This window comes from Panthera leo, chromosome D3 (assembly GCF_018350215.1).
Source record: "Panthera leo isolate Ple1 chromosome D3, P.leo_Ple1_pat1.1, whole genome shotgun sequence".
Lineage (NCBI taxonomy): Eukaryota > Metazoa > Chordata > Mammalia > Carnivora > Felidae > Panthera > Panthera leo.
The window spans coordinates 10,015,077-10,040,370 of NC_056690.1; the positions used below are offsets into that span (position 1 = coordinate 10,015,077).

The 25,294-nt window shown below is 42.3% G+C and overlaps 1 protein-coding gene across 2 annotated transcripts in view; it reads left to right on the forward strand.

The window, feature by feature from the left end:
* The window catches only part of PTPN11 (protein tyrosine phosphatase non-receptor type 11), an 80,842-nt gene that overhangs the window by 8,594 nt on the left and 46,954 nt on the right, over nt 1-25,294 (forward strand). For both annotated transcript variants that reach the window (XM_042911741.1, XM_042911742.1), the window contains exons 2-6: nt 12,784-12,906; nt 17,436-17,630; nt 19,668-19,860; nt 23,916-24,032; nt 24,660-24,773. In XM_042911741.1, the coding sequence (XP_042767675.1) occupies nt 12,784-12,906; nt 17,436-17,630; nt 19,668-19,860; nt 23,916-24,032; nt 24,660-24,773 (742 nt within the window). The remainder of the gene's footprint in view (nt 1-12,783; nt 12,907-17,435; nt 17,631-19,667; nt 19,861-23,915; nt 24,033-24,659; nt 24,774-25,294) is intronic.

Genomic DNA, 25,294 nt, shown 5'->3' on the forward strand with positions numbered 1-25,294 from the left:
TTACCCTTAAATACTTCAGTGCATATTTTCTTTAAAAAAAATTTTTTTTTTTTGGGGCGCCTGGGTGGCTCAGTCGGTTAAGCGGCCGACTTCGGCTCAGGTCATGATCTCGCGGTCCGTGAGTTCGAGCCCCGCATCGGGCTCTGTGCTGACAGCTCAGAGCCTGGAACCTGTTTCAGATTCTGTGTCTCCCTCTCTCTGACCCTCCCCCGTTCATGCTCTGTCTCTCTCTGTCTCAAAAATAAATAAACGTTAAAAAAAAAAAATTAAAAAAAATTTTTTCACGTTTATATATTATTGAGAGACAGAGACAGAGACAGAGCATGAGCAGGGGAGGGATAGAGAGAGGAGGAGACACAGAATCTGAAGCAAGCTCTGGCACAATGCCTGACGCAGGGCTGGAACCCACCAACTGTGAGATCATGACCTGAGGCGAAGTGGGATGTTTAACTGACTGAGCCACCCAGGCGCCCCTTCAGTGCATATTTTCTAAGAATAAAGTTATCCTTGGGGCGCCTTGGTGATTCAGTCGGTTAAGTGTCTGACATCGGCTCAGGTCACGAAACTCAGGTTTGTGAGTTTGAGCCCAGTGTTGGGCTCTTGTGCCGACAGCTCAGAGCCTGGAGCCTGCTTCGGATTCTGTGTCTCCCTCTCTCTCTCCCCCCCTCCCCTGTTTATACTCTCTCTCTCCCTCAAAATAAACATTAAGAATAAAGTTATCATTTAAAAAATTTTTAAGTGTATTTATTTATTTTGAGAGAGAGAAAGAGAGAGCGTGAGCACACATGTGCGGGGGAGGGGCAGAGAGAGAGAGGGAGAGAGAGAATCCCAAGCAGGCTCCACACTGTCAGTGCACAGCCCGACATGAAGCTCCATTGTGAATGGTGAGATCATGACCTGAGCCAAAATCAAGAGTTACACACTTACCCAACTGAGCCATCCAGGCACCCCTTTTTAATTTTTAACTGTAGTAATTTTACCATTGATAATAATCCTTTTGTCTAACCTGTTATATTGTAGCTGTGCCAGTTGACCCAATAATGTCCTTTATAGATTTTTTTTCCTCTTCTAGTATAGGATCCAGTTGTATTTAGCTGTTAGATCTCTTAAATCTGGAATACTTCTATAGCCTTTTGTCTTTTTTTTTTTTAAGTTGATTTGTTAATTTTTAAGAGAGAGAGACAGAGGGTATGAGGGAGGGAGAGACAGAGAGGGAGGGAGAGAGAGAGAGAGAGAATCCCATGCAGGTTCTGCACTGCCAGCACAGAGCCTGATTCAGGGCTTGAACTCACAACCTGTGAGATCATGACCTGACCCGAAATCAAGAGTCTGATTGATGCTTAACTAACTGAGCCACCTGGGTGCCCCATACAACCTTTGTCCTTTATGCTAGTGATTTTTGGGAAAAATACATCTCTCCCTTCCCCTTTTAAAATAGAAGATTTCTCATTTTGGATTTGTCTGATATATCATCATTATTAGATATTAGCCTGAGTACTATGTAGGTGATAACTGTGTCCTTCTTGGGATATCATATCTGGAAGTACACAATGTCCATTGATGACGTTGGTCATCATCAGTGATCACCTGGTTAAGAGTTTGTGCATTTTCTCCTTGTATAAAATATTTTCTCTCTTGTAACTAATTAGCAATTGATGAGGAGACAGTGTGAAACCATGCCTGCCTGTATCCTGCTCCCCTTGGGTTTCTCCCTATATTTAGCATCCATTGATGATGGTTTGCATATACAGTCTTTACTGTGATGCTTGCTAATTGCATACCAGAAACATTTAAAGTTATGCTTTAACTTTTTACAAGCAGTAGCTTTTTAAAAACAAATGTTTTTTTACACATTTTGAAATATTTCTTTCCAAATTAAAGTGCAAGATGGGGAAACAAACTTGTGCCTTATCCTGACCTTTTTCAATCCAAATAATTAGGAAGGGAAAGAAAATTTAGTATTTTACATTTTTTTCATGCTATGATGGCTGGGCTTATTTCATGTTTAGAAAAATGCAACTCATGGGCGCCTAGGTGGCCCAGTCGATTAAACGTCCGACTTCGACTCTGGTCATGATCTTGTGGCTCTTGAGTTCGAGCCCCGCGTCAGGCTCTGTGCTGACAGCTCAGAGCCTGGAGCCTGCTTCGGATTCTGTGTCTCCCTTTGTCTGCCCCTCCCCTGCTTGTATTCTGTCTCTGTCTCTCTCTCCGAAAGGGGGGGGGGGGGAAGGAAAGAAAAATGCAACTCATATTAGTGAGTAAAAATACATTTCTTTCAAGGGTTTTTTTTTTTTTATATTTCTTTATTTATTTTTTGTGGATTTATTGAAGGGAAAAACAAATCCAGAACATAGGTGTGATTTAAAAAAAAATACATTTAATAGAACAAAATTATATTTTCTTTTGACTCCTACTAAATTAAACAACGCTTAAAACTAAACAGTTGATATTCTATCCACCACAGCCTTGGTAGAATGGTTGCCAAACTTTGTAGAGATGTTTATGACTTTGGTTCTTTCCCTCTAATGTCCCGGTTAAATGTAAAATTTCATTGCTTTAAATGGGATCTGTTTATAGGGCTACCCAATGTGGTCTGCTTTAGCTTGTAGTCCCGTAGAAAGAACCCTGAGCAGCTGTGTTTTTTTTTTTTTTTTTAATGTGTATCTATTACCATGGTTATGAACACCTGCACGTTTACAGGTGAGGGGCCCAGAGAACAAAGCTGGGTGAAGGGCTGTATAGGTGCCAGAGTGGTAACAGAGACGAAGAGAAGTAGACTGAGTGTTCTTTCCCCACTGATGTTAACGTAGTTAAAATATCAAAACGTAGTGTTTTCAAGTGCATGAGGGGGTTTTAATAAGTTTTTGTCTTACGCGCTGAGGCTGTGGACATTTGCTTTGGAAATTCTTATTAAAATTGCCATAGCGTACAGATTGGGGAAGATAAACTCCTTAGCGCTACAAATTGGCTAAGAATTGATTGCTAGAAATAATCATCTTTTTCTTCAAATAAAAGAGTTGGTGGGGCAGGTCTGAGAAGAAGAGCCTTCGCCATCTGACATTTGCGTCTCTTCTGACAACCTCTTGTGACACCACCTATGACCTGTGTCTGTGGGGGAACTGTGGATGTGGGAGAGCAGTGACAGTCTCCCCCCATCGCATGGCTGCTCTCATCCTTCCCTTCTAGCCACAGATATTTGAGGAATCATGTGTGAGCCCCTTTGCTTGGAGCCAGAGGTACACATTACACATTGGTGCTGAAACAGACAGGCTCTCTCCCCCTTGTGAGCTGCCAGTCCAGCCTTTAACCTGGTGGTTGGAGGAACGCGTGCATAGATTTCATGTTGATATCACTTAGGTGCTGTGAGGAGGCAGGATGGGAGCATCTGACCGTGGAGAAAAGCAGGCTTGACCACATGGGGAAAACGGAGAAGTCACCAGAGCAAGAGAGGTTGGGGCCACACCTTGCAGGGTCCTGTGAAATTCTGTTCCTTTATGGTGAGAATTTTATTCTGACTAAAAAGTAAATTCCTAGTTCCAAAGGTGCAACTCTAAGGGCTGCTTCTGTGCTAAGCATTTTATGTCTTATTTTTATCTCACAACAGTGCTGTGAATTAAGTTGTTCTAAGTATAGTGAGCAACCTAGAAATCATAAAGGAAAAATCTGATACATTTCACCATGCCACGATGAATTTCTGTGGAAAAAGAATACCGCAGGGTGAAAAGTGCAAAAGCTAAGATGAATATTTGCCACACATATAATAAAGGATCATTTTCTGGTTGTGTCACGAGCTCCTTCCTATAACGGAGGAAAAAAATGCGAGAGAAAACGAGCTGTGACCAACTGACAATTCATACAAAAGGAAGAAAAAGAGACTTTGAAAATACGAAAAAGTGCTTAGTCTCACCCAGAAATGCAAACTAGAATGGTATTTTTTCCCCATGAATCAGAGCAACAAAGATGAAAAAATCTGGTAACATATGCAGTATTGGCAAAAGTGAGAGAAAACAGGGCCTTTCACACTCAGTTTATGGGAGTCGAAACTGGTACCTTCTTTTGAGTGCAGTTGGGGAGATTTGTCAAAGTGAAAGGCAAACTCTTGCCAAAGCAGTTTTCTAAAAATGTGATTTGGAGATGTACTTGAAAAAGTGTATAATGGTGATTGTAACGGATATGTTCTGCTGCATTATTTGTAATAACGAAACCTAGGCATGATGTAAATATCCTATACTGGCAATTAAATTCTGGGCGGTATATTCACACGATGGAATATCATGTAGCTGTTAAAAAGAACGCACTGCTATAGAAGGATCTTCAAGGTGTAGTAGGTGAAAAAAATTGGGGTATAGGTCAGGAGGATGCCGTGCATGTGTGTGTTTGCACACATGCGCGTGTTACTATGCCCATTTTATAGATGAGTTAACGATGAGGTGAAATAACTAGCCCGCGGCCACATGCAGCTGGGATGTGAACCAGGGCAAACTAGCTGCAGCCCGTGTTCCTGCCTATAAGGCTTGGCCACCCGATGCCAGTGATTCCCAGCCTTTTCAACCCAGGGGGGTTCCTCTTTTTTTTTTTTTTTTTTTTAAGCATAAACCTAATATTCTGAAAAAAATTGTTTTCAAACCTGCATTTATTGTATAATAATTCGTTTTCCCTTTTTTCTTCCTTTTTTTTAAGAAGGCAGCATTATGCCTTCTGAAAAAAATTGTTTCCAAATCTGTATTTATTATATGGTAATTGTTTCTTTCTTTCTTTTCTTTTCTTTTCTTTTCTTTTCTTTTCTTTTCTTTTCTTTTCTTTTCTTTTCTTTTCTTTTCTTTCTTTCTGGTAGAAGGCAGCATTATGCCACTCTGCGTCAGACTACCACACCAAGTACCATACTTGTTTTGCAGCCACAAACAAAAGGCATTTGACATTTTAATTACTTTATGTAGGTAGACAAATTGAGGGGTGATGTAAGATTTCCATTATATGTTTTGAAAAATTACAAATATCTGGAAGCCCTCTGAGGACTGTGGGGACTCAGGTGGGAACCAAGGATCAAAGAAGCTGGGCAAGATTAAAAAAAAAATTGGGGGCGGTTAGGTGTCCAGCTTCGGCTCAGGTCAGGATCTCACGGTCCGTGGGTTCAGGCCCCGCATCGGGTTCTGTGCTGACGGCTCAGAGCCTGGAGCCTGCTTTGGATTCTGTGTCTCCCTCTCTCTCTGCTCCTCTCCCACTCATGCTCCGTCTCTCTCTGTCTCTCAAAGATAAATAAATATTTAAAAAAATTTAAAAAATTGGGTAGTTTAGGTAATCATACTGAATGCAAAATATGGGATGCCAGCTGATAGGTATACAAATTAAGGTTGAGTTCTTCCTGGGTGAAATTCTGTCTTGATCTTCTGACAGGCTCTCAGAGAGAGTGAAAAGCAAACTAATATTTTTTCCTTTTGTTCTGAGCCCTGTGATTTTTTTCCTAGGCCAATGAGAATGATGTTTCGATTCCCCTAAAACACTAGTGAGATGGTACAGGAAAAATTAAAAATAAAACAAATTTCCATTAATGTAAACAGCAGGAATGTTGATGGACTATGTGTGCGTTCTTGCCTCTTCTGATTATTTCTTGTCAGAACAATCTTATATTTATTATTATGATTGTCAGTAATATCTAACATTATGTACTTAGTGTGCCCCTCACTCAGGTAACTAAGCATCTTAAATTCCATATGTACCATTTCTAACACTTAATTTCCTTTCCCCACCCTTTCCGTATCTCCAACCCTCGAGTTGACTAGACTCCAAACCTAGGAGTCATTCTTCTTCCTTCTTTCTTTCTTTCTTTCCCATCCCGTGTGTAATCCCTGAGGGAATCCTGTTGGCTACCCTTAAGATATTCCTAGTTGGACTATTTATCACTCCTCCCACTGCTGCCACCTTGGTCCTTGGTCCTTGGTCCTTGGTCCTATCATTTCTCGTCCGGATTATTTATCACAGTAGCTTTCTTTTTTTTTTTTTTTTTTTTTTTTTTAACGTTTATTTTTCAGACAGAGAGAGACACAGCATGAATGGGGGAGGGGCAGAGAGAGGGAAACACAGAATCGGAAGCAGGCTCCAGGCTCTGAGCCATCAGCCCAGAGCCCGACGCAGGGCTCAAACCCGCGGACCGCGAGATCGTGACCTGGCTGAAGTCGGACGCTTAACCGACTGAGCTACCCAGGCGCCCCATATCACAGTAGCTTTCTTAACTGACTTGGGTGCTATCCCTGCACAGTAGTTTGAAAGGCGATTTAGAAATATAAGTCACGGGGCGCCTGGGTGGCTCGGTCGGTTAAGCGTGCGACTTCGGCTCAGGTCATGATCTCACGGTCCGTGAGTTCGAGCCCTGCGTCGGGCTCTGTGCTGACAGCTCAGAGCCTGGAGCCTGTTTCAGATTCTGTGTCTCCCTCTCTCTCTGCCCCTCCCCTGTTCATGCTCTGTCTCTCTCTGTCTCAAAAATAAATAAACGTTAGAAATATAAGTCACATCATGTTGCTCCTCTGCCTAAAACCCTCCAGTCCTTTCCCATCTTACAGAAAATAAAGGCTGATGTTTTTACAGGGCCCTCTGAGTCCCTGCATCTTCTGGCTTTTCGTGACCTCACTGGCCTCATGTACTTGTCTGTCCCTTGCCTGTTCTGCTGCAGCCACACTGGCCTCTTGCACACGTGTCAAATACGGTCCTCCCCTGTGCCCTTGATCTTGCTCCTCCCCTTGCCTGGCGTGCTCCTCTCCCACATATGGGCATGTGCTGCCTTGCTCCTTCTAGGTCTTGTTAAATGTTACCTTGTCGCTGAGGCTCCCCATGTATCCTGTATAAGTAGCATCCCCCTTGGGGCACCTGGGTGGCTCAGTTGGTTGGGTATCTGACTCTCGATTTTAAGCCAGATCATGGTCTTGCGGTTCATGGGTTTGAGGCCTGCGTTGGGCGCATGCGTGCTCGCTCTCTCTCTCTCTCTCTCTCTCCCCCTCTCAAAAATAAACATTAAAAAAAGTAGTGTCTCCCTCATCCTCTATTCCCCTCTCGCTGCCTCTTGTAGCAGTTTTACCGTCTGACATCTTATGTATTTACTTTTATTTTTTTAGCTTTTGGTTTTTACCTCCTCCGTTATAAAGAAACCCTGTTGAGGAGAGGGATGTTACTCTGTTAACCGGTGTGTCCTCAGTGCCCGTGTATTCGGTGTTTGTGGAATGAGTGAATTTAAAGCCCTCTCTTTTATTATCCCGGTTTCTTTCTTTCTTTCTTTCTTTCTTTCTTTCTTTCTTTCTTTCTTTCTTTCTCTTTTTTTCTTTCAACAACTTTAAAGAGATAATTCACGTACCACAACAGTTCACCTATTTAAAGTATACAGTTCACTGGTTTTTAGTGCATTCACATGCTGCATTACAATTTTAGGACATTTTCATTACTCAAAAAGAAACCCTGTACCTATTACCTGTCCCCCTTCTTTTTTTTTTTTTTTTTAATGTTTATTTATTTATTTATTTATTTAGAGAGAGAACGAGAACAAGACGGGGAGGGGCAGGGAGAGAAGGAGAGACAGAATCACAAGCAGGCTCCATGCTGTCAGCGCAGAGCTCCATGTGGGGCTCAGACTCACGAACTGAGATCATGATGACCTGAGCCAAAATCAAGAGACAGACGCTTACGTGACTGGGCCACCCAGGTGTCCCCCCCGCCTCCCTCCCACCCCCTGCTTTTTAAAAGTTTGTTTATTTATTTTGAGAGAGAGAGAGAGAGAATCCCAGGCAGGCTCTGCACTGTCAGCTCAGAGCCCAGTGTGGAGCTTGAACCCATAAATTGTGAAATCATGACCTGAGCTGAAACTAAGATTTGGACACTTAACCGACTGAGCCACCCAGGTGCCCCTAGCTCTCCCCCTTAAAGCAAGCACTAAATCTACTTTCTGTCTCTGTGAATTTGCTTATTCTGGACATTTCACATCAATGGAATCCTACAACATGTGGCCTCTTGTGTCTGGTTTCTTTCATTTAGCAGAATATTTTCAAGGTTCATTCAAATTGTAGCATTTATCAGTGCTTCATTCCTTTTAAATGACCGAATGATATTACGTTGTATGGATTCTCAGTTCTTTTTTTTTTTTTTTAATGTTTATTTATTTTTGAGACAGAGCAAGAGATAGAGCGCAAGCAGCAGAGGGGGCAGACAGAGGGAGACACAGAATCCGAAGCAGGCTCCAGGCTCCGAGCTGTCAGCACAGAGCCCGACACGGGGCTCGAACTCCCGAACCATGAGATCATGACCTGAGCCGAAGTTGGACGCTTAACTGACTAAGCCACTCAGGCGCCCCCTCAGTTTGTTCTTAAAACAAACCTAAGAATTATTATTGCTGTATTGTGGATGATAAATCAGAAGTAGAAAGAACTTGCCCAGGTCACTGAGCTAGTCAGTGGGAGGGCTCAGTTGTGCACCTAGGTCTGTGTGATCAGAGCCCTCACCGTGATGCTGCAGAACTGTCCATGTCCTCAGTGCACGATTTGTGACAGCTTTTCACCCTTGCTTTCTCTCTTTCACTGTTGTAAAACAACTCACATTGGGCCAGTATTTGTCGAGAAGTCTCTTCAAAGTTCGTTTGCGTATCAGTACCGGGACTCTACATTTAATAATTGACTTATATTCCTGGGAGTATTGGATTAGTCTGTAAAGGTCCTGGGTGATTTGACTTCCGAAATTACTCTTTTTACCACAAATGTTGGTGACTTTTAGAATCCACGAAGGAAATCTTACTGGAAACTCAAAGAGGAATCCTCTGAAGTGGACGGCATTCGTGGTGGACTTCGTTATTTGTGTGTCTTTAAAAACTTGTTATTTTGAAATAACTTCAAATTTATACAAGTCTTGAGAATGATACAACTTCTGTTTAGTTTTTACCCAGATTTGCCAGCTAGCATCGTATCACATTTGCCTCCCCCCATGTATATACGCACTGTATGTCTAATTTCATTCTGAACCATTGGAGAGTAAATTACAAACATGTTGTCTTGTTACTCTAAGATACGTCAGTGTGTTGGGGCGCCTGGGTGGCTCACTTGGTTAAGTGTCCAACTTTGGCTTAGCTCATGATCTCGCGGTTTGTGAGTTTGAGCCCCGCCCGCGTAGGGCGCTGACAGCACAGGAGCCTGCTTCCGATTCTGTCTCCTTCTCGGCCCCTATCCCACTCATGCGTGCTCTGTCTCTCTCTCCTCTCTCTCGAAATAAATAAACATTAAAATAAAATAAAATAAAATACTTCAGTGTGCATTTCCTAAAAACATAGACATACATACAGTACACTTGTCAAAATCAGGAAATTTATATTATAATGATACCCTTGAATTTCTACCTCCATCTGACCTTGTAGAATGTCACTCATTTGGGGTTTGTCTGACGTTCCTCATAATTAGGTTAGATAATACATTTTTGATGGGAATATCACAGAAATGGCACTTGCTCTTCTCCATGCATGATGTCAGGAGGCACGAGATGCCAGTTTAATCCATAACTGGTGATGTTAACTTTTATCTGTTGGTTAAGATAGTTATCTGTCAAATTCTCCACTGTGAAGTTTGTATCTAAAAATTTTTTTTTAATGTTTGTTTATTTATAAAATTTTTTTTTATTTTTTTTTTAAAGTTTATTTATTTTTGAGACAGGGAGAGACAGAGCATGAACAGGGGAGGGTCAGAGAGAGGGAGACACAGAATCTGAAGCAGGCTCCAGGCTCTGAGCTGTCAGCACAGAGCCCGACGCAGGGATCGAACTCACGGACCGCGAGATCATGGCCTGAGCCGAAGTCGGCCGCTTAACCAACTGAGCCACCCAGGCGCCCCTATAAAATTTTTTTAATGTTTATTTTTTAGAGAGATGGACAGACAGACACACACACACACACACACACACACACACACACTGACACAGAGTGTCAGTGGGGGAAGGGCAGAGAGAGACACAGAATCTGAAGCAGGCTCCAGGTTCTGAGCTCTCTGCAGAGCTTGATGTGGGGCTCGAACTCAAGAACCCGTGAAATCATGACCTGAGCCGAAGTTGGACACTTAACTAACTGAGCCATTCAGGCGCCCCTGAGTATTTTTTATTTGTTAATTAATAAGTAATTAATAAACATTTCATGGGGAGGTACTTTGAGTTGCTATAAACACCCTATATTTCCTGAAATGTTCACCCACTAGTTTTAGTGCCTTGTGACAGTTCTTGCCTGACCTATTAATGTGACAGTTACCAAAAGGTGATTTCCTAATTCTGTCACTCCTGTATTTATTATATATCATTCTTTGTGCTTCTACTGCAAAGAGCTTTCCCTTTGTCCTCCTGTATTTGATTGCAGTTAAATATACATAACAGAAAATTTGTCATTTTAACCATTTTTTAAAACTTATTTTAACTTTTTTTAATGTTTATTTTTGAGAGAGAGAGAGAGAGAGACAGAGAGACAGAGCGTGAGAAGGGGAGGGGCAGAGAGAGAGGGAGACTCAGAATCCGAAGCAGGCTCCAGGCTCTGAGCTGTCTGCACAGAGCCCGACGCGGGGCTCAAACCCATGGACTATGAGATCATGACCTGAGCCGAAGTCAGATACTCAACCAACTGAGCCACCCAGGTGCCCCTAAAACTTTCAAAAAGATTGATTGATTGATTGATTGAGAGAGAGAGTGTGTGTGTGTGTGTGTGTGTGTGTGCGCTAGTGGGAGAGGGACAGAGAGAGGGAGACAGAGAATCCTGAGCAGGCTTTGCACTGTAAGTGCAGAGCACAACACGGGGTTCGATCTCATGAACTGTGGGATCATGACCTGGGCTGAATCAAGAGTCAGACGCTTAACCGACTGAACTACCCAGACGCCGCATCATTTTAATGATTTTTAAGTGGCATTAAGCACATTGACGTTGGTGGACAGCCACCCGCACCATCCATCTCCAGAACATTTTCATCTTCTCAACTGAAACTCTGTGCTTGTTAAGCACTAACACCCCCATGTCCTCCTCCGGTTCCTGACAACCACCATCCTATTCTCTGTCTCTTTGGGTTTGACTACCTTAGGTGCATCATGGAGAGGTAGGGTCTTACAGTATACGCCCTTTTGTGACTGGTGTGTTTCACTCAACACAATGTCTTCGAGGTTCATCCGTGTTGTAGCGTGTGGCAGAATTTCTAACTTATCAAGGCTGAATTATATTCCGTTGATGTACATAATCACATTTTGTTGATCCATTCGTTCGTTGGTAGGCACTTGGGTTGCATCCACCATTTGGCTGTTATGAGTAGTGCTGCTATGAACATGTGTATACAAATATCTGAGTTCCTGCTTTTAGTTCTTTTGGGTATATACCCAGAAGTGGAATTTCGGTGTACATGGTTAGTCCATACTTAATTTTTGGAAGAACCGTAATTAGTTAAAAAAAAATTGAGATCCATATGGACTGTTAGGTTTCTTATTTTATTCAATGGTCTGCTTTCTATTAATATCATTTTTTATTTCAAAAAAAAATGGTTAATGTTTATTTTTGAGACAGAGAGAGACAGAGCATGAGCAGGGGAGGGGCAGAGAGAGAGGGAGTCACAGAATCTGAAATAGGCTCCAGGCTCCGAGCTGTCAGCACAGAGCCCGACGTAGCCCTCGAACTCACGAACTGTGAGATTGTGACCTGAGCTGAAGTTGGATGCTTAACTAACTGAGCCACCCAGATGCCCCAATATCGTTTTTTAATTTTGAGGTACAAATTGTCTAATTTGGCAGGTATGAGTCCCTTTAAGCTGGCTCTTGTATTCTTTTGACATGTCCTCACTGGAGCTGGATACAGGAAGGTGTTCCAAATTCATCTTACTTTTAGTGCCCAGAACTGGAATCAGCTTTTTCTCCAAGAAACCCGGTTCCTTTTGTTGGAGAAAAGTATTTAGAAACCATGATAAGGGGGCTGGTTATGCTGATGGCTACTGGGGTGTCATTGCTTCCAGGCCCTTTTAGAAGAAAGAGCTAGGAAAATCTGTGTGCATCATACATATGCACATACCTACATGGAAACCTACATCTGTATTTCTATAGTTATCTCTATATGTATGTTAAAAGCTAGAGTTTACATTACCTCCGATTCTAATCTAACACCAGAGTTTATTTGGGTGTTCTCCCTGTCTATATGTATATTGCCTCTCCAACAGTGAGAAATCTGGCTCTCATTATCCTCAGTATGTTTATTCATTAGTTTCTTTGTTTATTTACTTGTGTAATTCCACTCCATGTGTTCAATCTCCTGGACTGTCTTTTTGGGCTTTGGGCTTGGCTTAGTATCCAAACCCCCAGCCCCGGTCCCACTGACCATGCCCCAGCCCCACCCATTGTGCTGGCAGGATGCTAGCTAGGCTCCTACCAAGAGGAAGTCAAGGGGGGGTGGGAGTGACCAAGGAGAAGAGGGGGAAGAGGAAGGGAAGGTCTTGTTTTGTATTTTTGTAAAGATTTTTTTTTTAAGTTTATTTATTTGGGGGTGGGGAAGGGCAGAGAAAGAGGGAGGGGAGAATCCCAAGCAGGCTCTCCCTGTCTGCGCAGAGCCCAGTGTGGGGCTCAGTCTCACAAACTATGAGATCATGACCTGAGCTGAAATCAAGAGTCGGTCGCTCAACTGACTGAGCCACCCAGGCTCCCCTTGTTTTTTATTTCTATTAGCTGCTCTGCCCCTAGGCATTTTCGGTGTGATGGTGTGGGAAGTGACAGAGTCCCTTGGTTTTCATGGCTCTCTCCATTTTTCTCTTGCTTAAGATGGTTTCACCCAAACATCACTGGCGTGGAGGCAGAAAACCTGCTGTTGACAAGAGGAGTTGATGGCAGTTTTTTGGCGAGGCCCAGTAAAAGTAACCCTGGAGACTTCACCCTTTCTGTCAGGTAAGTTGGAAGAAAAAGAGAACCCCGAAGGGGTGAGAAACGTTAAGACCACACCAGGACCGCTTGCTACCCTCCCTGAGAGTCCGAAGGCCTGCCTGCTGGCCCATGGCGAGGCCTGGCCCACGTGTCAGATGCGACTCGAGCCTGCTCACGGGCCTCAGGCGAGGCCTCCCGAGAGTGGGCGCGTGGGAATACAGCAGAAGGGGCGTCATGATGGGCACTTCTTCTCCCCTGAGAGACCCCCGTGGGTGAGGTGAACAGACCGTCGTCACCAACACTTGATCCGGGTTCCACACATCCTGAACCTGGTTGCGTGCGTTTTCCCTTTTCCTTCTGTTGATTTCTTAATGGGAAAAATGCTTTTGAAGAGGTTCTTCAGATCACTTTTCTTTTTCAAGAAATAAAACATCACTGAGGAAGTTGTGGTCCCGTTTGTTCCCCTGCCCAGTCCCATCCCCTCCCTCTTTCCCCAGAGGAAACCGCCATCGAGAGGTTGGCATGTATCCTTCCTGAATGTGTTTTTATACTTGCACTGTCTTGCTGCTATTGTGAACAATATAAAATTGGTTTGTGTGTTTTTAGAATTCACATACACAGGCCTTAGAATGTATCTATTATTCTGCAACTTCCTGTTTAAACTTTTTGAGGTCTGTGCTGGTACATAGAGATCTAATTATTAATTTTAATGTTGATGGCTATACTCAAATGTTGTGAACCTACCACAGTTTATCCAGTCCTCTGTTGTGGGACACTGAGTTGTTTTTATGTTTCAAATGTTTTGAACAGTATGGCCAACACATCTTACTTACTTCCTTATTTGAAAATAGTAATAATAACAGCAAAATCATAAGGCAGTAGCGTTACAGCTCCTGGAATAATCTAGAGTAAGGGAAATAAGTATGTAAGAGAAGGTCAGTTTCTAGAAAACCGTCCCATCTGCTCAAAGAGACCTGTAACAGGATGTTGGCCATACTGTTCAAAAAATGTAAAACAAACTGAAAACACTCCCACAATAGAGGGTTGGATAAACTGTGGTGGGTTTATTTAGGATCCCTTTGGGACTTGGGAAACCTCTTTTTGGCTTGGACTAGTTTTTGAGGAGCCCCCGTCGTTAACTTTTTCTTGTGTTTTAATACAAGGAATGGGTCTTCGTGAGTCCTCAGGGCTTGAATCAGCACGGACCTCTAACTTAAACGTTGTGTGATATTTGAGCTGTAAGAGTTTGTTTGGAGAGCATATGATGATCATGATGGTGACAGCGGACATGATTGAGGACTTGACATATGCACCAGGCCCTTGTGCCAAGCACTCTACACATACCATTCTATTTAATTTTCCCAGCAACCTATGAATAAGTACCACAATTATCTTCATTTTACGGGTGACTAAGCTGAGGCCCAGAGGTTAAGTTAGTAACCTAGTCTCGCAGCTACTCAGCGGCAGGACCGGGACTAGAGACTTGGTGGGATTTTTTTTTTTTTCCTTGCCCCTCAACTTTTTATTTTGAAAAATTTCTGGCTTATAGAAACGTTGAACGATGAATATGTGACCACCCACCTTCTCTTCACCTGCCAGCATGTTGTTATGTTTGTCCCTTCTGAGTGTTTGTGTGTCTACTTTTTCCCCCTGAACCTTTTGAAAGCAAAGTGCAGATAATCAATATATTTTTTACTTTGTTTTAAAACTTTTAAAAAGATTGTGATGTTAAATAATCTCTATACCCAACATGGGGCTTGAACTCACAACCTTGAGATCAAGAGTTGCTCGCTCCACTGATTGAGCCAGCCAGGTGCCCCTATTTTTACCTTTATGTTATTTTATTTTATTATTATTTTAAATTTACTTATTTTGAGTTGGTGTAATCGGGGGAGGGGCAGAGAGAGAGAGAGAGAGAGAGAGAGCGAGAGAATCCCAGCAGGCTCTGCACTATTACTGCACTGTTAGTGCAGAGCCTGATGTAGGGCTTGAACCCGTGAATCATGAGATCACGATCTGAGCCAAAATCAAGAGTCGGATCCTCAGGTCTTGATCTCAGGGTCATGGGTTCGAGCCCCGTCTTGGGCTCCATGCTGGGCAAGAGTCCTCCTTGGGAAAAACAAAACAAAAAAACTTCAGTGTCTATGTCTGATAAACAAGAACATTCTCCTGTGTAACTACAGACTCAGTTATGAGGGGCGCGTGGGTGGCTCAGTTAAGTGTCTGACTTTGGCTCACGTCATGATCTCACGGTTCGTGAGTTGGAGTAGCACATCGGGCTCTGTGCTTGCTCTCAGCCCTTCACATCCTCTGCCCTCCTCTCTCTCTGCTGCTCCTCTGCTCACCTGCTCGCTCTCTCTCTCTCTCTCTCTCTCTTGCTCTCAAAAATAAACATTAAGGAAAGAAACTCCATATCTTGAAAAAAATCATTATTATAGGTAATACATTTTAACCTTGCTTCTATAATACCATCTGATATTCATATTCAGATTTCCCTTGTTATTTCAGTAATGGCTTTTGAAGTGATTGCAAGTGTCTGAGTCCCACCCCGTGTCCCATGTCGTGCCCCACCCGCCACCCCACACTAGATTCAGGAGGATCTAGTCAAGGATCATTCATTGCATTCAATTTTTATGTTTCTAGTCTCTCCTGACCTTTTCTTTTTTTTCTCTCTCTTCTGGCTTTTTGGCCAGTCAGGCCAGTCATTTCGTAGGTTGTCCTTCAATCCAATTTGCTGATCGTTTCCTCATTTTTAAATTCAGATGACACAACTTTGGCAAGTGCACGACAGGGGCAGTGTTCGGCCCGCCCCATTATCTCACAGTGGGAAATACATGGGGCCTGCTTGTCCCATTTTTCAAGGCTGTTCAGTGTTGTGTTGTGTTGTGTTGTTGTATTGTATTGTATTGTATTGTATTTATTTTTGAGAGAGAAACAGAGAGAGAGAGAGAGAGAGAGCACGTAGGAGAGAGCAGGGGAGGAGCAGAGAGAGGGAGAGAGAGAGAATCCCAAGCAAGATGTAGGGCTTGAACTCACGAACCATGAGATATCTTGACCAGCGCTGAAATCAAGAGTACGATGTGTCACTAACTGAGCTGCTCAGGAGCCCCTTAGGGGTGTTCAGTTTAATCACTTGATTGAGGTGTTTGCCAGATTTTCCCATTGTAAAGGCACCTTTTTCTTTTTGTGATTATGAGTACATTTTTTTTTTTAATGTTTGTTTATTTTTTTTGAGAGAGAGACAGAATGTGAGTGGGTTAGGGGCAGAGAGACAGGGAGACACAGAATCCGAAGCAGGCTCCAGGCTCCGAGCTGTCAGCACAGAGCCCGATGTGGGGTTCGAACTTAGGACCTATGAGATCCTGACCTGAGCTGAAGTTGGACGCTCAACTGACTGAGCCACCCAGGCGCCCCTTTCTTTTTGTGATTAATAGGTGGTCTGTGAGATAGTAGTTTCTTTCTTTCTGTCTTTCTTTCTGTCTTTCTGTCTTTTTGTCTTTCTTTCTGTCTTTCTTTCTTTAAAGATTTTTTAAAAAATGTTTATCTTGAGAGGGAGAAGAAGAGAGTGTAAGCAGGGGAAGGGGCAGAGGAGAGAGAGAGAGAGAGAGAGAGAGAGAGTCCCAGGCAGACTCCGAACTGACAATGGGGCTCAAATCCATGAACCCATGAACTGTGAGATCGTGACCTGAGCCTATACCAAGAGTCAGACGCTTAACTGACTGAGCCAGCCAGGTGCCCCAAAGATTTTAAGTAATCTCTACACCCAGCATGGAACTCGAACTCACAACCCTGAGACCAAGTGTATGCTCTCCCAGCTGAGCCAGCCAGGTATCCCCTGGCTTCTTTCTCTTAATGTAATGTTTTTGAGATTTGTTCGTGTCGTATGTATCAGTGTTGTTTTGTTTTGTTTTTAATTGCTGTGTTGTGTTCTATTGTATGAGTATATAACTATCCATTTTGATGCTAAATATTTGAGTTTCCAATATTTTTGTATTCCAAATAAGGCTACAATGAATATTCTTATACAAGTCTTTGATAGCCATACAGTTTCATTTTGTGGGGAGCAAAATACTTAATGAGTAGATTTAGTAGATTACAAGATAGATGGATGTTTAACTTTAACGTATGTGTCTCGATTAATTAATGATGAGGAAAATTATTGTCACTTAATATATGCAGTTTGACAGGCCAGACTTTCAAAGATTGTATTTTTAAGTAATTTCTACATCCTATGGGGGGCCCGAACTCCCAACCCTGAGAGATCAAGAACCGCACACTCCACTGACTGACCGAGCCAGCCAGGTGCCCCCGATAGGTCAGACTTTGAACATAGAAGTTGTACAAGGGAAAGGAACCAATAAACAGAGCCCTTTGTGTTGAAATGGTTGACCACGTGGTCATTTGACTCACGGCGTTTGTTACAGGAGAGATGTAAACCGGTTTCTTGGGTGTGTTTCCACGTTGAGGTGAAATCTGCTATTGAATTATGAGATCCATTTTTACTAGCATGGCTCTTTATTAGTTTTCGTTTCTCCCCTAATGGACTATTTTAGAAGAAATGGAGCTGTCACCCACATCAAGATTCAGAACACCGGTGATTACTATGACCTGTACGGAGGGGAGAAGTTTGCCACTTTGGCTGAGCTGGTCCAGTATTACATGGAACACCACGGGCAATTAAAAGAGAAGAATGGAGATGTTATTGAGCTCAAATATCCTTTGAACTGTGCAGACCCTACCTCTGAAAGGTCAGTGACTTTTAGCGACTCCAGAGTCTGTGCGTCTCTTCCATGCTGTAGGTGTTCTCTGAATGCATCGTGGGGGTTTGGCTTGATCTGTTGCTCAAGCTGTAACCTTTTCAAGTTAAGTTTTACTGAAGGAAGAAATGGGCTCAGATTACTTTCAGATCCCCCTTTTCTTGTAAAAGTGGCCATCAGTATTCCTTACACTTACTCTGCAGGGATCTCAGATTATTCCTGTATGTTTTTGGTACTTGTGGTAATTTTAGGATTATTGGACTTGAGCTGATAATCTTTGAGAGTTAGGAGAGAAAAACAAATGATAATGGAGATGCCAAAATAGCAACCGTTCTCAGTGGTAGCTCCTGACCAGCTATTCAGCAATGCCGCCAACAGATGTCAGTTTAAGCTCAGAAGCCGAAAAGCAGAGAGCTCAGAGGGTCAGATTTTTCATCAGTTCTTTTATGTAGTATCCACAAATGTGGAGAATGACCTTGCTTAGAGGAAATTCCGTTATTTCAGAGATCTTCCCCCACCCCTGCTACCTTATGTTGGAACTAAGCTGATGAAAGCCAGGGCTTGACCTATTTTTATTGCTTTTATTGGTTTTCTACAGCCCCAGTCTCCTCTCTGACTCAGTACAAATTCAGGGTCTCTTAAGTAGGTTTGTATATTTTGTATCTTCAGGTAGGTTTCTTCAGTTTGCACCTCTTTGTATGCCGATAGTTTGTTTCTCCAGCTACCACTGTAGCTTCAAGCAAAAGGCTGTCAGCCACCTCAGTTTATCTCTGAATTTTACTCTGTTCAGTTGAGGGTGGATGAAAAATAACTCAAAGTATATTCCCCTAGTGATGAGCCATTAGCACTCTCTGCCATGATAGTGCTTGCTTTCTTACCAAGATGCTGAGGGAAAAAGCCGCATGATTAATATGACTAGGTTCAGATTTTTTAAAAGTTTGTTTTTTTATTTGAGTAATTTCTACCCCTAACATGGGGCTTGAACTCACAACCCTGAGATCGAGAGTCACATGCTCTTCTAACTGAGCCATCTAGGCACCCCATTAAGATGTTTAAAAAAAAAAATTTTTTTTTTTAATGTTTGTTTATTTTTGAGAGAGAACTCAAGTGGAGGAGGGGCAGAGAGAGAGAGGGAGGGAGACACAGAATCGGAAGCAAGCTTCAGGCTCTGAGCTGTCAGCACAGAGCCCGATGTGGGGCTTAAACTCAGAAACCATCATGACCTGAGCTGAAATTGGATGCTCAGCCGACTGAGCCACCCAGGTGCCCCAAGATGTTTTTTATAGTATCTGAGAGTACTGTTGTCTCAGAGTGTGTCCTCTGATGGCCTACATCAGGACTCTGGAGTGCTGGGTAAAAATGCAGGTTGCTGGGCCACCTTCGGGCTTCATGTGTCACTACCTCTGGTTGTGAGGCATGGGAATTCACATTTTTAACAAAATCCCTCACCCCTGCTCTAGAAGTTATGCGCATTAGGGTTTGAAATGATAGCCCAGTGTATGCTCCAAAGGTATTGACAGAAAACTTGGAGGCTGTTGAAAGTGTTGGTTGGACGTATTAAAACATTTGGGATGCTTCATTTATAATGAAAATCCTTTCTTATGTAATTTGCACATACCAAAGCGAGGGCAAACATTCAAATGATTTTCTGTTTCTACCATGATTTTCTCTTTTAATTTCTTTAAATGGTTGTGTTTACATAGTTGATCCTTTTAGGGTAGGGCATGGAGAAATGACAAAATGCATTTTTAAAAGCTGGAGATGGAAACGAAAATAGGAAAGATTGAGGACATTTGTTTCCCAAGGACTGTGGGCCCATTTAAAAAGTTGAATTGTTATTCTTAACATCTTTGCCATTTTTCCTTCCTGCTTGGGCTGCAAATTCTGCCTTGTGCGGGATTGACCAACCTCTTAGAGGACTGTGTCTGTTTTTTAATTGCTTAGGAGCTCGCTGTGTATGGCAGTTTTGTGAAAGAATGCTGTGACCTCATGGCAGAGCTCAACCGATTTTCATTTAAAACAATTTAGGTGGTTTCACGGACACCTGTCTGGGAAAGAAGCAGAGAAATTATTAACGGAGAAAGGAAAACACGGCAGCTTTCTGGTGCGAGAGAGCCAGAGCCATCCTGGAGATTTTGTTCTCTCTGTCCGAACTGGTGACGACAAAGGGGAGAGCAACGATGGCAAGTCTAAAGTGACCCACGTTATGATCCGCTGTCAGGTAAAGCCGCACTTGAGCTACAGGTCTGGCAAAATGTCGTCTTTGGGTGATTTTTCTGCCAGAAGAAGACAGACATCACTTCCGACGTCAGATTTTCTTTGCTCGTTTAGTTACAGGCTGATATGCTTTTAGTACATTATTTATTATAATTGTTTCATCATTTCAGGACTTTGTTATTTACTTCCAGTCTATCTCTGGCAGATCAAATCCTGCCTCAGTGAATCGCCTCTGCCCTGTACTATTGAATTTGTTTCTGCTTGGTTGTGGCTGGAGTCGGTCAGCCTCACTCTTCCATGTTTCTAAAGTGGTGACCTCGGTTCCTCCTTATGACTATCACAGGCTGGCCTGTGACTGCATTTGCCTTCATGTTACAGAGTTCCTGCATTCGGGCTCGGAGAATTGAACTCACTGTTTCTTGTTTTTAATGTGGTGATGGGACTAAGGAGGTTGATTCTTGGTCAACTATGTCAAACTTCGTTTTGACATAGTTTCTTAAATAGAAACTGTTCACTTACTGCTTCAGTTTTAAAATTACATAAATACAGGAGCGCCTGGGTGGCTCATTTGGTTGAGCATCCAACTTCAGGTCGGGTTGTGATCTCACAGTTCGTGGGTTCGAGCCCCATGTCGGGCTCTGTGCTGACAGCTCAGAGCCCGGAGCCTGATTCGGATTCTGTGCCTCCCTCTCTATCTGCCCCTACCCCGCTCATACTCGGTCTTTCTCTGTCTCAAAAAATAAACATTCAAAAAAAATTTTTTAATTACATAAATATTTTTAAAAACAGCTTTATTGAGGTACAACTCACATACCATGTAATTTCGCCCTTTTAAAGCAGTTAGTGGCTTTTGGTATGTTCACATATGATGCAATCACCGACACTAATTCCAGAACATTTTCATCGCCCCGAAAAGAAACCTTGTGTCCATTCCCAGTCACTCCCCATCATTTCCCTTGTCTCCAGCTCTTGGCAACCCCTAATCTACTTTTCATTTTCATGGATTTGCCTATTTTAGATGTTTCATATAGGTGGAATTATATAACATGGCTTTTGTGTCTGGCTTCTTATACTTTGCATAATGTCTTCAAGGTTTATCCATATTGTAGTGTGTGTCAATAAACTCTATTGTCAAATATTCCATTGTGTGGCTAGAGTAGATTTTGTTTATCCGTTAAAAATGGATGGGCATTTTAGCTATTATGAATAATGCTGCTGTAAACATTTGTGTACAGGTTTTTGTGATATTCTCTATTTGATGAGACAACATCCTCCTATTTTCTTTTAATTTATAAAGTAAGCTTCCTTTAGTTCTTTGGACATATTTATACTTGCTGATTTCAAGTCTTTATGTGGGCTTTTTCAAGGTCAGTTTCTCTTATTAAGTGTTCTCCCCTCCCCCATGTTTGGTCCATACTTTCCTGTTTCTTTGCATGTTTCATATTTTTTTTTTGTTTGCAGCTAGACATTTTAAGTGATACAGTGTGAGGACTCTGGAAATCAGACGCCGGCTTTTCCAGGGTTTGCTGTCGCTATTTTTTTATTGTTGCTGTAGTTGTTACTCTTTCTGTGTTCCATGATTTTCCTGTATTCTTCGCTATGTGTAGCCACTGAAGTCTTTGCGTGGTTAGTCTCCTAGCCTTTACCGGGGGCAGAGGAGAGACTGGGGAGGGCTCTGTGTGTGTGGGTGTGTGTTGGGGCATACTTTCAGCGCTCTGGCCGATTACAACTCTGCCTTAGCCTTCACCTTCTGTTTGTGCATAACCTCAAGGTCAACTAGAGGTAAAGATAAGGGATTTCTTGGATCTTCCCTACACTTCACACAGCCCTGCACAGTCACATAGCCCTCTGGATTCTCAAGAATATGTTAGAGGTTTTGTTGTTGTTGTTGTTTTTAACTTTTGATTTAAATTCGAGTGAATTAACATACAGCGTAATAATTAGTTTCAGGTGTACAATATAGTGATTCGACACCTCTGTGTAACACCTGGTGCTCATCACAACAAGTGCACTCCTTGATCCCCATCACCTGTTTAACCTTTCTCCCCACCCACCTCCCTTCAGGTAACCATCAGTTTGTTCTCTACAGTTAAGCGTTTGTTTCTTGGTTTGCCTCTCTATGTTAGAGGTTTTCCAAGCCCTATGTGGACATCACCTAGATTTTCCTTTTTCCGTTTTGGTCAGTCTCTTATTTGCTTTAACTGGTTGGTATTGCTGCCTCAGGCTGCTCTGATATTAAACAGTTGCTGCTGATTGTTTTTGGCAGATCCCCTGAAGACAGGGCTGAGTGAACTCTAAGTCAGGTCAAATAAACATAGGCTCTGAAAACAGGGCTTTTCCAGGGAGCTGCTAAGCAGGCCCAATACAGGTATATCTCAGAGATATTGTGGGCTCAGTTCCAGACCACTGCAGTAAAGTGAATATTGCAACAAAGCAAGTCAAATGAATTTTTTGGGTTTCCCAGTGCACATAAAAGTTCTGTTTATTCTATACTGTATCTTATTAAGTGTACAGTTGCAATATGTCTAGAAAACAACGACAGCAAACCTTAATTAAAAAATGCTTTGTTGCTAAAAACACTAAGGATCATCTGAGCTTTCAGGAAGTCATAATCACCGATCACAGATCTCCGTGACACATACAGTAATAATGAAAAAGTGGAAACATCGGAAGAATTATCAAAACGCGACACAGAGACACAAAGTGAGCAAATACTGTTGGAAAAATGGTGCCAATAGACTTTCTGGAGGCAGGGTTGCCACAGACCTTTAATTTGTAAAAAATAACGTATCCGCAAAGCACAATGAAGTGAAGTGCAATAAAGCAAGGTTTGCCTGTAGGGAGCACTCTCTGGGGATTGGTCCCTTGAGAGGGTTCCAAATCCATTCTGTCCCCTCTGGCTATGCTGGCTCTCGCAGCTACTGTGGTTATGAGGCTGTTGGTTTTCAAGGCTACTGAAAGAGAGAGGTGCATGGGAAGAGAGGGCAAGTTAGAATGCCAGGGTTTGCTCCTTACCAAGATTCAATCATTTTTCTCAAATAAATGTTCCTTGGGCTGGTGCAAGTCCTTGGTTAATTTTCAGAGTTCTGAAGAAGTCGGTGACAGTTTTTACCAGTATTTTGGTTGCTTTTATGGAAGAATGGATTTTCAGAGGTCTGTCCTTTGTCATTCTGAAAGTGCTTCCCCCCCTCCCCACCGCAGTTTTATTTTTAAATAAAAGATCATACCCAAACATCTTCATATTTAATTTTTAGGGTTTTGCATTTTCTGAGTTTAACTGTTTTCCTGTTGTTTCCCTGAAGTCGCCTATTCTGATCTTTTTGTCAGAGAAAATTTCCTGGTCTCTGTTTATAATTTCCCTTTTATTTTTTTATTATTATTTTTTTATTATAAATTTTTTTTTTAACGTTTATTTATTTTTGAGACAGAGAGAGACAGAGCATGAACGGGGGAGGGGCAGAGAGAGAGGGAGACAGAATCGGAAGCAGGCTCCAGGCTCTGAGCCATCAGCCCAGAGCCCGACGCGGGGCTCGAACTCACGGACCGCGAGATCGTGACCTGAGCTGAAGTCGGAGGCTTAACTGACTGCGCCACCCAGGCGCCTCTATAATTTCCCTTTTAAAGTTTCATTAGAAGGGGAAAATAGAGACATGGGTGTTGGGGGCTTCAGTGCTGCCTAGCCAGCCTTGGAGTTTGTTGCATTTCAGAGAGAAGTTGTTATTTACCTTCTCTTCAGCAGCCTGCCGTATGGTTGCTTAGCCTAGAGTGTAAGTAAATAGTAAATAATGCTGCTTTTCGTTTCTTTAACCTACTTAGTTAACGTATGAAGGGGAGACTTTTGTGCTGGTGCCGAGGGATACTTACTTAGATCTCACACCCCACGGTGAGCTCTTTCCCATTGGGTCGGCCTTTCCTGTTCCATCATCCTTGCTTTCTCTTCTTTGTACTACGACAGCCGTTTTTTCTTTGGGGGAGAGTCAGTCTCTGTACTTCAGCTGGGAAAAATAATAATTTAACATAAAGGTAATAGGATTTTTTTCTTTTTTTTGGTCTTGAAAGGAACTGAAATACGATGTTGGTGGAGGAGAACGGTTTGACTCTTTGACAGATCTCGTGGAGCATTACAAGAAGAACCCCATGGTGGAAACATTGGGCACAGTGCTACAACTCAAGCAGGTGAGAATATTAGAAAGCTAAAGCTTCATCTCCTTACGGAGTTTAGAAAATCCTGGTACAGACTATTCTAAATATACAGAAGTAGAATAGCATCATGGACCTCCATACACCCATCACCCAGCTTCAATTGTGATCAACTTAAAAATCTTGTTTCATTGTTACCGCACTCCACTGCTCTTCCCCTGGGGTATTTGGAAACGAATTCCAGGTATTATGTCCTTTCCGTGATATCTCCATGTGTATCTCTAAAAGGCTTTATGGAGTTTCTAAGGCAAGCTTTTGCCAAGTGTTCATAGTAGGCCTCCCTTTGGTTTACTTTGGGTGATTACACTTACTCCCTTTGGACTTACTGCTACTTCAGACTTCCCCCAAATAATGTTGGGATCGATTTATGAAGAAAAATAGGTTTGAATTTCTATCAGCAGAGTAAAGTGTGTGTGGGGATTGAAGAAAGATACATTTTCTGACAAAACAGAAAAGTGAAACCGTATTTGAAAACTTTTGTTGTGAATTACTGTATCCTTTGAATTTCCTGTCCTTGCCTTACAAATATCAAGATGGAACTCTTTTTTTTTTTTTTTTTAATAATACTTTATTCATTTCACACCAACTGCTGAATTTGATTAGCCCCTCAACACAACACGCATCAATGCTGCTGAAATAGAAAGCCGGGTTCGAGAACTAAGCAAATTAGCTGAGACCACAGATAAAGTCAAACAAGGCTTTTGGGAAGAATTTGAGGTAAGTTATTAAAAAAAAATTTTTTTTTTTGCATGAGTTATTAAATCCTATTTTTAATGAGAGAGAAGTTGGCCCTGTATTTGGAATTGGATCTGAAAGGATTGAATCTGTGCTCTTTCTTAATTCAGCCATTGATTGACATGGAACAAGTTGCTGAGGGGGCTTCTCTGAAATAGAAGGGCATTGTGTTCTGGGAGAAGGGAGTTGGCAGTTAATATTAAATGGATGAGCCAATAGCTCCATTTGGCTCTTTTGGTTTGGACTGCTGGCAAAAACCCAGAAAAACAAAAGGATCTAATTCCTTTGGAAGATTTCCAGCATTGGCTGGCTTCTTTAGAGAGAATCTATAGCCTTATTGCAGTGAATAAGTGAAAGTGAAATACCTTGTGGTGGTTTTAATTTGGGAGTTGACATTTATAACTTTGGGAAGTGAACTGATTTCTCTCCTGAAACCAACTTGGGTAGGAGACTGTCCCCAGAGGGAATGTGCTATGTTCCTGTTTTACTCTGGTATGTCACTT